The sequence below is a fragment of the Varanus komodoensis genome, unplaced genomic scaffold (genome assembly GCF_004798865.1).
Source record: "Varanus komodoensis strain SLA01 unplaced genomic scaffold, ASM479886v1 scaffold18_1, whole genome shotgun sequence".
Taxonomy (NCBI): domain Eukaryota; kingdom Metazoa; phylum Chordata; class Lepidosauria; order Squamata; family Varanidae; genus Varanus; species Varanus komodoensis.
Window position 1 is genome coordinate 2,209,338 of NW_025335548.1, and position 12,978 is coordinate 2,222,315.

The window sequence follows — 12,978 nt, forward strand, 5'->3', positions numbered from 1 at the left end:
AGCGAGCAGCGGCTTCGTTCTCAGCACTCCCCCCTGCCTATCCCCGCTCTCCCTCTGGGGCGGGCCGGGATGCGTCCCGCCGGGGAAGCCGACCCTCCCTGCCAGCCAGAAACCGGCCCTGTGAATGGGGCCGATGTCAAGGAGCCTGCCTTCCCCATCCTGGTGCTTTGCACTCCTGTTGGACCGCAGCTCTCAGCCTTCTGGAGGTTGTAGTCCAGCGCGTGGGGAAGGCACCGGGTTGGGGAAGGCTGCAGGAAGCACATTGTATTGTCAGTGGCCCAACCCCCCGCCTGTTTCCCTGTCGCTCTTTTGGCTCCAGTTATTGAGCAAAAGCTGCAATCGTACGAACCCTTGCTTGGTAAGAAGGGTGCTTTCTTTGTTTAATTGCCCTGCTTGAAACACAGAATTACGTGTGGGTCCAGACGACCGTGGGTGCTTCTGGTCAGAGCTGTCAAGTGGTAGCAATCACATGTCTCCGCTCTTTAACAGGTTTTCTGCGGTTCAGGAAAAGAAGACTGAAGAAGCGGCAGGGAAACACAGGACAATTAACTAGTGGAAGAGGACAACGCCTGAATATCCCTTCCCCTTCCTAAAATTTTGTGAATGAGAGAGAGGGATGCTGCCTAATAACATCCAGCAGTTAGATCCGGAAACCTTCCGCCAGCCCATGCTGTAGGTATTTTAGTTTCTCCACTTGAGCGGGGCGGGAAGAAGGATTGTAGATTGCGGCTCATATTACTTGTGTTGTGAAACACACATTTAACATTTCTCCTGTCCCCGCCTCCCTTTCCATGCTTTACAACTGCTGCCTTTCTGGTAAAGGAAGATAAGATAGTGGTGTGCAAAACTGCATTGTGTGCAGAAAAGGGATAGGGAGACAGTTCCCCCACCCCATAATACTAAAACCAGGGATCATCCCATGAAGTGAATTGGTGGAAGATTCAAGAGAGATAAAAGGAAGTGCTTCTTTACACAGCACATGGGATTCACATCCACAAGATGATCATTATCATTACAATACATATATATGCCACTTTTCATCCTTTTGCAAGGAGTCCAAGGTAACTTACAGCTTCTCCTCTCCCTTTTATCATTAGGCTGAGAAGCAGTGACTGGCCCAAAGTCACTCAGTGAGCTTTATGGTGGAGGACTAGAATCCAGACCTCCTGAGATTGGATGTAGTCTTGGCCACCCATTTGGACAGCATTAAAAGGAGATTGGATAACTGCACAGAAGAGAAGGCTATCAAAGGCTACTAGTCCAATAGCTACATGCTACCTCCAGTACAGATGCAGTATGCCTGTGTACGTCAGTTTATGGAGCACTTGGGCAGGCGTGTGCTTTTGGATCACGTCCTGCTCGTTCACCCCTGGACCAGAATTCTGTGCCCTTTTGTAAGATCTAGAAGGCTGATAACTTGCAACCCCTTCAACAGAAAACAGTAAAGCAGAATGTTGCCAATTCTAAGATGAGTCTTTTCATATCAAATATTTAGAATTGGCATTAACATGACAAAATTGTCCCATTTTTCCAATGTGGAAAGAGTGAATAAAAAGAAAATGTCAGTGGATGAGGTTCAGTTCTAATTCTCACCTATGTTCTCCTGAAATAAATAGTTTTCACATCTTAGTCGTTCTAAGATTTTTTTTAATTGATGAAAAATGAGTTTTTCAAAGTCTAAATTATCCAGCTAAATGATGTGGAAGATAGTATGGTGCTACAGAAAGATACTGCCTTAATACTAGTGAATGTTGCCCTATCTATTTACTTTGTTGATGTATTATTAATTAGTTTGAATGTGGCAAGTTAATGAAAGGGAGTTCTTGAATAATAGACTGGAGAAACTGGATGATTAAAACAATGCTGGTGCTTCCTTTCCAGATAAATGTAAGCTTTAAAGCACAGGTTTTTGTCCTGAATTAATCAATTTAGAAAAGTTAAAAGATTTTAAACATGGCTCCAAGGATTGAAAACTGCAGTTGCTGACAGTTTTATTTTGTGTATGCATGCATAATATGTTTGCTGCTGCTACGAAAAGTTTTGTTAAGCAGGTTGGTGATGGAGGTCGATTAATTCCTGTTCGTAGCCTCAGTGAAGCTGATAAATATCAACCCCTCAGTCTTGTAATCAAGAAAAAAAGCTGTTTTCTTTGCAGAAGATCCAAATTTGTTTCAACACCATTCAGCCTAAAAGACATTCTTCAAGGAGAGAAAGAAATTTCAGCTGGTAAGTTGTTTTAGGTTTTTCAGACCTAAAATATAATCTGTTGATTTTCAGAGGTATAACTGAATGGAATAAATATAAAGCCTTAGGCTATTTGATTGTACGAATATGTGAAAATCAATTAATATGCTGTAAACAGAATTCTTTAAAAAATAAAACAAAAGTTACCTTAAATAAATAAATGTATTTAATTATTAAATTTATTTAGAAGTTGATTGAAGAATTTGGGAAATTTGCATTTATCTTAAAGATTGACTTCATTTTTTGTGTATTTTGTTCTATGTAAAATGAATGCATTCTATAACACCTGTGTATCACCTAATGCATGATTGTACATATGTTTAGAAAATATGCCACTGAATTCATTATGCCTGCACCTACTTTCTAGTATGCATGCTAGGACTGCAGCCAAAACATTCCAGGACAGAACTTCATAAATTTTATTTCAGACTGTCACCTCTGGGTCAGAACACTGCTTGACAAGGCCATTTCAACACCTGTCTATAAATCCCCTTTATTTGGGATGTGTAGTTCTCCAGAGTCATGATTTAATTTGAAATAAAATGCCAGTGGAATGCAATTCTCCAAAAACGCACTATCCACATCACTGTAGGCACAGGAAACTGCTAGAAGAGAGTGTACTTCAAAGGCTTATGCAACAGCATCCTGCTGACCATTGTTGTTCGATGTGCAGTCATACAGAATAGACAAGAAGTTGAAACTGACGTTATTCCTCTTCTTTGTAAGTACCAAAGCAGTTTCTGTCTGTGTTACTCTGTGCAAAGCATCCATCCAAACTTAGTAACACTTACATATTTTCTGCATGTTTAGAAGACAACAGTCCTATAATTCACAGCTTTCCCCAGCCAAACAAGCCATAGGTAACTAAAGTCCTATTTGTTTCAATGAGATCCTAATATGACATGGACCAATCCTAAGCAAGTCCACTCACACATTCCATTCAATTCCATCCCATCCCATCAATCATACTCCCAGGTAAGTGAGTATAGGTTTGCAGCTTAAACTTAGCTTGGGTCCATTCCTGTTATTTTATCTCCATGTGGTGTTGGCTTTCTGGGATTATGCAAATATTTTATGTTATTACATTATTCATAATGGGATGTTATCCAGGGGAAAGCAGCTCAGTTGCTTGCAATTTTTGATGCCAACAATCAAAAGCTCTACATGTTGTAATAAATAATATGTTGAATATTTCCTACCACTGTGAATTACATACTCTGAATGGGGAAAAATGAATGTGATAGATACCATAAATTCAATCTATTCATAAGCTTATATCTGAAAGGACAAATTTAGAAAGATAATAAACTGTTCTTAGTATGTTTCAGTTGTCAATATTTCATTTGAAACCTACCAGTAGATTCAAACGTGGGTTTTGTCTGTATGCTTTGCCTGACTCCTGAATTGAAATATCTTACCTTTTGCTTCTTTGTTTGTTCTAGAACATTTAGACATTCTTGTCAAAATGTTTATTTCTAAACTGAGATTCCTTAAAAAAAATACTGCCAATCTTGCCTCCTGTAATAGGTTTCTGACTGAGTGAAGGAATGCCAGTAGTGGAATGGAGACAACAGCAATCTTCTCTTATTTCCCCTTCCTCTGCAGCATCCAAATCTGTTGCTCCAGTGTGTTAAGAAACCTTCCAGAGCAGTGTAGGAGGTAAACCTGGATGCTGCAGAGGGAGAGAGAAATCAGCATAGATCACATACAACCTTCAGCCAGTAGGAACATTCTGAGTGGAACTCCATTCAGGCAATGCTCTTTCTAGCAGAAAATAAGCTGGCTCAAACCCAGGGAAGACAAAGCTTTGCAAGAAATACCAAAGGATTTCATTGCTTCCAATGATGGAGCTCCCTGGCTCTGGAAGCTTTGCTGATGGCCTAAACTTCTTTTGGAAACCCTTTTGGACTTCAGCTCTCTTTTGAGAGTTGTTCCAGTCCTTAGAGATGTGCTAGGCTATAAATATAACTAAGACGGGTACAGCTAGATCACAACAGAATACCTACCTGCATCTCTTTCATGTTATGCAAAATAAGAAAATATCTAATACAGCATCTCTAGCCATATGTCTTTTTGATAGGCTCTCTTCTGGGCTGGCCCCTCTGAAGAAAGTTAGGCAGATGATTACAAAAGGAAGGTTCTTTTCAGTTGTGGCAGCCCTTTTATGGAGTGACATTCCCAGAGAAGCTTGTTTAATGCCACATTGTTATCTTTTCCGTGTCAGGCAAAGACATTTATTTTCTTCCAGAAGTTTTACAGTTTTACAGTTTAGATTTTATGTGTGTTGTTAAAACTGTTCCTGTGTTTTTTTGTTGCTTTATATTGCATTGTAATCTTTATACTTTGCTGCATTGTATCTGACCAATATCCAGTCTGCATTGGACCAATATCCAACCTGCATTGTATCTGACCAATATCCCATCAATAAAAGGATATTGGTCAGATAGAACAGATAATAACTAGTTTTGCACAAGGTAAACCACAAAAGAAATCGAGGCAGCAACCCAGCATGCACGTATCTGGAAATAATGCTCACTGGGCTCACTGAGACTGTAGACACAGAGGCTGTAAGAGTAGAATCTGAACATTGAGTAGAACCAATCAGAATCTAACGGGTGATCAATTTTACAAACCGTGTCTTGGATTAATATTATATGTGAACATGAGACTGTTTATAGACTTTAGTAAGCAGCTTTTCCCCTTTAGGTATTTCGTCTTACCAGTTACTGAATTATGAAGACAAGTCAGATGTAGCACGCAATGGCGGACGAGGAAATCACATCATAAACTCTGCTGGGGTCAATATTGCTGGATCAGATTCCCTTGCAGTGAAGGCTTCATTTGGCATAGTAACTAAACATGAGGTTGAGGTACCAACATTACTCAGAGAACTAACTAGTAGGTTGGTATTATTGTTTTAATTTTTTTTTTTTTTTGGCTGTTGCCTACTTTATAGCTGCGGTTTGAACTTTGACACTATATTTGATTAGTTCACAAATGCATCATTTGGCCAGGTTTTAAGAACCATAAAAAGGAAACATGTGAAACTATCTTGATTTCCTGCTTTATTTTAGGAAAATGAATTTTGAACACTGTCTTGTTCGTCAGTCACGAGAGAGTAAGAGGACAGTTCTTTGCGTGGTTATGGAGAGTATTCGAACAACACGGCAGTGCTCGCTCTCTGTGCACGCAGGCATGAGAGGAGACACAATGAGAGTGAGTGAGCATGTTCCACAAAATTCCTTATGTTTTATCTGATTATCTGTGGATTTAAGCATGCCTGCATTCCATGCATTGTAAAAAGAATCTGCTGCCAGGAATCGGGGGTTGTTAAAGATAAGATTGGATCCAGAATTCAAGCAGGGTCAACTGAGTAACCAAGGAATGTGGAGCATTTCCTTACTCTAGTTTACATAGCTTAACTAATACAAAATAGTACACATAATTATTTGTGGTGTACAGGGATCTCTTCTGCAAAACAAGCTCTTATTTAGCTCTTGAGCTCCGTTTGCATCAACAGAAACTAGTCCAGTTTAAGATACCCATCCCAATCCACTGACACGCAATGGGTGGGAGGTTCTGATGCATCTTGTGTGGACCTTGCCCCCCCCCTTCTAGATTTGTCCTCTTTGGTCAATGAAGAGGACGGTTTCCCGTGTTCAATTTGCTTGCACCACTGATCCTTCCACTGAGATTAACTGCTGTCAGCAGTGAAGGTCATTCTGTGCACACTTTGCCTTGTGGATTGCCGTTACTTGATTTTCATCTCAGTTTTCAAAGACCTACTTAATAGTACTGTAAGCTGAGATGTTTGTCCTAATTTCCTTAGAATGTAAAAACAACAATAATTTGAAATGCAAAAGAATCAAGCTATATTTTCTAACACTAATTTAGCTTAATCCGCATAAGTATTCAAAGGTTTTATTTTTAAGGCAGATATTAATTTCCTCTTTCTTTTAAAAATAGTTCCATATTATTGATGATCATAATTACAAAGGGCGTGACAAAGCTATCGTCTTTCCTGCACATACAACTATTGCATTTAGTGTATTTGAACTTTATATTCACTTGGATGGTAATTTTGGTAAGTATTCTGTTTCTTCTGCAATCATGATTGCTACCATTATTAAAGTTGTTCTATTTCTGACATTGGGACTGCAGTCTGCAGCATTCTGCACATAATATCCTGTTTCATTAAACACATATAAGCAATCTTGTCCAGTTTAACAGGCCCTTATATTCTAATCCTACAGATATGTGTAATTGCAGTGGGATGCACCCAAGCACCTGACAGTTTCACTCTACACGTGATGGCAACAGACACCTAAATTGCCCAGGTGCTTACAAAATATGAGTGAGAGGATGATTTTCAGACCAAAAGGGATGGCTTGGTGAGGGGAGCTGAACCTTTCCTCCACTTCCCCACCTATGTTCTCAAGCTCACCCCTTCTCAGCTAAGCAAACTATCCACATTAACACTTGGTTGAATAAAGAATCTTTATAGGAGAAGAGACAGCAGGGAGTTAAGTTGCAGAAACTGGGGAGTTTAGCAGTTCTCACTGGTGCACTTTCAAATGGGAAAGCACCTCTTTAAATATGTGATTGAGGTAAATGCTTTTAAACAAATGTATCTGCAACTATTTTTTTGAGCTATAGGTACTGGATTATTCTATGGGAGAGACATACATGGAGTCTATTATGCTGTGTTTCCTGTCAATTGCAGCCCTGTAATATTGTTACTTCACATTTATTTAATAATCATTGTGCTAACTGGAACTTTAAATGCATTATATCAGATATACAGGCTTGCACTAAGTACCCAGATCTATACTTATCAAAAGACATTAGGCCAGAGGAGTTCAGAGATGCACTGTAATATTTGCTACCGCAAACTTTGCAAAATGGTGCCATAGATTCTACAACTTAGGAGAATGAGCTTCATTTGACCCTGCACTGCCCTTAAGACAACCAAGCTTCAATCTTAAACACATGCACCTCAGAGTTTAAAATAATAATTAAAAGAAGTACAAACGTTCAGACTCAAGTCTGTATCATTTAGATAAATTGAAGTCTGGCATTCAGCAGTGACAATAAATGGCTAAATCCACCATTAGTAAACTGAGGTTACTGCCTCAGGCAGCTAATTTTGGTTGCCATGAAAATATAGCAAATGCTATTTGATTTATTATCACTGAACTTTCACTGCCTGGGAGGAAGAGAGATGCCTGTGCGATTTCCTGCCTCAGGTGTCCCCGTAGCTTGGCTGGCCTTGAATATGATGCCCTTTGACCAGGAATGGAGTGGGTGGACGTGCAATGCACTTGCTGCTCTCTCTCAGGCAGCAGGATAGAGATGCTTTCTCTGCCGCCTGTGGATGCCTCATTGAGGACGACCAGGGGTCAAAGATTTCATGCCCCTCATAAAAGCCTTCCACACCCCTGGAGTGGGCAATCCGCATGGTAATGCCATTTCACTGGTCAAGTTTCCCCTGCTGAGTTGGGAGTAAAAGTAGTTTAAAACAATTTGACATACTAAAAGACTTTAAATGTTTACAAGTCCATGACATTATTTTGTCTTCATAACATGATTTTCTCTATCATCTGCTTTGATCTCAGTCCTGAGATAGTAACACACGACTGGCAGGTTGCATGCCACTGGCAAACTAACACTGAGATGGGGACAACATGTTCTCACCTGTACTGCAAGGAAGATGAGAATGTGGATCCCTGTCCATATTGTGGAGGCTGATGGGGATGGCATTTGTTTCCCACTCAGGCTGTTTCACACTTTGGATCCATCAGGGAGTCCAGAGCAGCAAAGGCAAAAGTCTTGCTTGCTGTGTTGCATCTTTTACTAACAATTTTAAAATAGAACTTTTATATGCAGATGGTAGAACAATTCAGTTAGCTGTGTTTAGAAACTGGAGTGCGTTCACCATTTGAAATATTCTCTATTGGTGTTTTTCCAGAGCTTTGTCTCACTCCAGAATCAAAAGGAGGATTTGAAAGAGAGCCATCAAGATCATTTTCGCTAACCAGATTAAAAAATCATCTGTTTTATAGAAGTATGTTTGATGTTTATGTGCATTACACTAATTCATTTGGTGATTTATTTATGATTGGTGCAGAAGGTCCAAAATTATTTTGCAAACAATAATTTTTGCAATAATAATAATTTTGCAAATAATTTTTGAAAAAAATATTTTGCATCAGAGCAATTGCAATAGTTCTGTTAGCAGTCTAATTAAAATAATTGCAGAGATTTCAAAATATGCCAGGTGCATAAATTTTTAATTATAATGAACATGATCATGATCTTGCTTAATATTAAAATGTACCCCATTATAATTTGTTTTAATCTTACAATAGTTACCTTTAGGAGACTGGGAAGTAACACTCACAAATCATGTTATAATATTCTTATAACTTGGGCATAGTACAATACTTTTAAGTTTAACCTACTTTAGTCCTTCTTGCTCCTGCTATAAGACCTATGTCTCAGTTGAGTTCTGGAGTGCAGTTAGATTGATGTATGAAAGAAATCTTACATATGTTTATCTCCAGCTGGTAAGGCTGCCTGGAAATATATTAACTTCCCCAGTCAAAACATTGATGAGGGTTCTGCTCAGCTACTGAGGACACTGGGGCGGCTTGATTCAATCCATACCCACTTCCCTTTCCCTGCCAAGCAGCTGACTGCCACGATTTCTGGCAACGCGCATGCATTTGCATGGCCGGCTGCGGGTTACCGCTGGGGCTTCCAGTACTTTTTAGGTAACAGCTGCATGCATTGCTAGAGCATATGTCAACTGTCTCTGGCACAGGGTTTTCATGTTGAACTTTGAATAATCTGTTGGATCCAGATTTGGCATATTTGGTGTGGACCCATTTGTTCCAGTAGGAACTTACGGCTGAATCCAACCTCATATAAACAGAACCATAGGGTTTGTTTTCGGAAGATGATCTTTATTGCCAATAGAAAATTACACTTAAAACTGCCAAGATCTTACTCCCCTTGTGTAAATCCTTGGTGTGACCACACTTGGAGTGTTGTGGTCAGCTCTGGACACCTCACAATTACTGTATTGGGAAAAAACACAGAAAAGGGCAATGGAAATGAACAAGGGGCTGGAGTATCTCTCCTATGAGAAACAGCTGCAAACACTTTTTTCTTAGAAAAAAGGCAAGTGAGGGAGGCATGATAGAACTGTTTAAAATTATGCACAGAGTGGAGAAAATGGAGAGTGAGATGTTTTTCTCCCTCTCCCAAACAGAGGATCATCCCATGAAGCTGACTGGGGGAAAGTTTAGGATAGACGAAAGAAAGTACTTCTTCATGCAGCATAGAGTTAATGGCATTCACTGCCACAGGAAGTGGTGACAGCAGCCAATCCGGATGGCTTTGAAAAGAGATTGGACAGATTCACGAGGGAGGGAGCCATCAGTGGCTAGTAGCCTTTCTGGCTACCCACTAACTCCCTTGCCTGCATACACCAGTTGCTGTGGAACACAGGCAAGAGGAGGTCTTGCACCTGTCCTGAGGGCAGCTGGTTTGCCACCATGTGTATCGAGTGCTGGGCTAGATGGACCTTTGGTCTGATCCAGCACTGCTTTTCTTGTGTTCTTGTGTGTGAACTATGAACATGCCCCAAATAATTTACAATTTGGAATAGGAACATCAGCAATAAGATTTTTTCTTGAAGTGTACATTGTGAGAATTTCTATTGAATAAAATAATGTAATCAAATGGTTATTTCTTTGTACATTACAGTATGATTCAGTGGAATTCTAACTTGATAGAAAACGGGGAGCAAAACACTTTATAATGGAAACATCCTCTACGAAGTGTGGAAAAACTTATTATTAGCAGATTGTGTGGCTTATACATATTAACTTCTTAAATTGTCATGTTTACTGTAGATTCTGATCTGAAAGAGAAATGTATATTCATATACTGTGTCATTAGAATGTAGTAATCTTTCTTTTTTGTCTCTCTCTGTGGTTCTTGCAGACAAAAGGGTAATGGATATCATCGCTCACTCAGATAATTACTTAGACGACCTTTTTGCCGACTACTATGAAAAAGCTGCAAGCATGACTGAGATCTCCGCAAGCTATTTCCGGGAAGGGGCTCACGTACGAGTGAATCTACTTAATCATAATATCCCCAAAGGCCCTTGTTCCCTGTGTGGAATGGGGAGCTCCAGAAGGGAGACAGTCTATGGTTGTCTTGAGTGTTCTTTCAACGGACAAGCATTTGTACGGTTACATGCAGTGCCTTGCTTTGACCTATGGCACAAGAGGGTCAAGTAACATTTTCTATGAAAGCCTATGCACTGAATCAGATTCAAAAGGATGCATTTGGCTTCCCTTTAAATCAGTGGAATGCTATGAATGTTGGCTCCAGCCCCTCCCCCCCCATCCATTGAAATGTTTGCTGGTGCCATCAGAAGCTTTTTTATTATTATTTTTGGCCTTTTAATTGTGATATGTGGCAATCTTCAAAAGGAATTGCTGCTGGGATGTTAACCTTCTTCTCTGCACAGGCAGCACTCCTTCTCCTGCCCTGTGACTCCAGCCACCCCCTGCATGGCAGTTAAGCTTAGGAAAAAAGAACCCTACTGATGCCAATTAAGCCTTTTTCCTAAGAGTATTGGAGGTACAGGGGGGGACAGTGGAGACAATTGCCCCCTGAATGTTGTGGCTCACCCAAATTCTTCCATCACATGGCCTTTTGGGCTGAGGGCAAAAAACCATTATTTCACTGATGCCTATAGAAAAAGTTTTCCCCCCATGCTTAACTGCACAGGGTGGGGGCAATTTTCCCCTAGGAATGAAAGTGAGGAAAGGGGGAGAGGAATCAGATCTCTTGACCCCTTTCCTTTGACCCCCTCTTCATTCCTCCCACTCCCACCCCAGCATTTTGAATCTCTCCTGCACTGGATAGAATTGTGCACTATTTTATTCTGACTTTAATTAATTGGTTTTGATTACTGATGAGGAATTGCTTACTAATAAGATGAGCAATGAAAGCAGCATCTGAGCAGGAATTGGCACATGGAATGACCCTGATTTATCATGAACTAACATTTGCACCCGTGATCTGTCAAACTTTTGAAATCCCATTTTGAGGAAAAGTTGCCATTTGGGCGTGCGTTTGAATGAGAGAGAGAGAAAGTGCTCATGAAATAATCTACCAGCAACTTTTTTTGCATTTTTGACAGATTACAAATTAATTGCAAATGAAAGAGAACTACTGATCTGGGATGATCTGGGGCAAGGTACAAATTTAAAGATTTAGTTATGAAAGCTAAATGAAGTCTATTTCTCCTAAGTTTGCATATATAAATATCTATTTGCATATACCAACTTCACTCAGATTTATATCCTCTGTCCCTGGGCCCCAAATCTTTACACTTCACTTTCACATTGATTTAAATGGGACTCAAGTGCAGTTGATGGGAATCCAGTGCAATCTAGATGGGAATCCTGTGCATATACTTTGCCATAGAATTCTTTGTGAGTGCTGACTGCAAAAGTATAAAATATGGAGCCACAAATACTTGTATCATCCTGCTTTTATAGTAATGTTTTCTTCTACAGATCATACTGTACCAGTTTTTAAATATTTTCACAGAATTGCTTATAAACTTTGTTGTGTTCCTGGGTAATTCTTTATAAGTGCATAATGCAAAATAGCTAACGTGTTTTTGAAGTAGAATCTTGAAACAGCACTTTTTACATTGAAAAAAATATCTATATTGTGTAATTTTAGGATGCTTTACTTTAACTACATCACTGAAAGAAAATATTAATAATTTGTTAATGGTATAAATATTTAATTGAAGTATCAGATACAGTACATGTTTGTGCTTGCTCTGATTAAAGATATGTTAAAACAGAAATAAAGCTAGATGTTCAATTTAAATTCTCACCCTTATATCTGTTTCCTGTTAGGCCACTACAAGCCCCATTTGATTTTAAAATGGAAAAGCTTTCTATTTTTAGTAGCTTGTGAAATACTTGAAAATGATATATATTTTTGGTAATAAAGATGTATCATTTTGGAAAAATTAACTCTGTTTTATCTAATTTCATATTCAAATGTAGTATAAGACTTAGCAAGGGTCCCCTTTTTGGATCCATGAGTACATTCTGGAATTTGAAAAACTGCTGTGAGTACCAGGTGCAAAGGAGTTACTGGTGGATCACCACTTGGGCAGTTTCCTTTCACATCTATGGATCTTGAGTTGCATCTTATTCAACAACAACAAAAATGTTTCATCTCTTGAATAAAGAATTGTCTAATTCAGCATATTGCTGGAGGAGCAATCGACCCTGTGCTTCTTTAAAACATGTTTTGGCAATGTCTGGGAATTGCTTCCTTTGGAGGGGAGGTTGATACACAAATACATTTGGCAATGGAACATTCACTGATCTGCATGCTTTTTACAATTAATTACCTGCTTCAGGGAAATTAACAAGTGATCAGCATAAATGAATTTTCCACCCCTTGTGACAGCAAAAGACTGCCATTACAAGAGGGATAAACACCTCCTATAATGCAATGCAACACCTTACAAAACCTTCAGTATTTGAACAGGTGGTATATAGCGCCACTGCCAAATTGAAGCATATGTATAATTGATAAAAAGTGGTATGCATTTCATATAAATGTACATTTTTAAAAGATCATTAAAAATAGATGCATCTAGGTGCAAGCAGAACATTATGG

The 12,978-nt window shown here is 39.3% G+C and overlaps 1 protein-coding gene across 7 annotated transcripts; it reads left to right on the forward strand.

The window, feature by feature from the left end:
• The first annotated feature begins 2 nt into the window (after nucleotides 1–2).
• On the forward strand, nucleotides 3–12,320 carry PJVK (pejvakin). 7 transcript variants are annotated; one of them, XM_044426975.1, is made up of 9 exons: nucleotides 3–358; nucleotides 490–672; nucleotides 1,098–1,304; nucleotides 2,087–2,226; nucleotides 4,951–5,146; nucleotides 5,319–5,460; nucleotides 6,211–6,328; nucleotides 8,213–8,308; nucleotides 10,255–12,320. In XM_044426975.1, the coding sequence occupies exons 3-9, from the start codon at nucleotides 1,297–1,299 to the stop codon at nucleotides 10,554–10,556; spliced, it is 1,002 nt and encodes a 333-aa protein (XP_044282910.1). In that variant the 5' UTR covers nucleotides 3–358; nucleotides 490–672; nucleotides 1,098–1,296; the 3' UTR covers nucleotides 10,557–12,320. The 7 variants fall into 7 exon arrangements, with proteins under 7 accessions (XP_044282910.1, XP_044282913.1, XP_044282907.1 ...); XM_044426978.1 differs by having other exon boundaries at nucleotides 2,156–2,226; XM_044426972.1 differs by having other exon boundaries at nucleotides 1,098–2,226.
• Nucleotides 12,321–12,978: the final 658 nt, after the last annotated feature.

What these genes read in the sequence shown, in the direction of transcription:
- PJVK (XM_044426972.1), top strand. Translation starts at nt 2,007, where the DNA reads ATGCATAATATGTTTGCTGCTGCTACGAAAAGTTTTGTTAAGCAGGTT. An exon ending in TGAGAGGAGACACAATGAGA is followed by an intron (nt 5,461 to 6,210) that starts GTGAGTGAGCAT and finishes TTTTAAAAATAG; the next exon opens with TTCCATATTATTGATGATCA. An exon ending in TCACTTGGATGGTAATTTTG is followed by an intron (nt 6,329 to 8,212) that starts GTAAGTATTCTG and finishes GTGTTTTTCCAG; the next exon opens with AGCTTTGTCTCACTCCAGAA.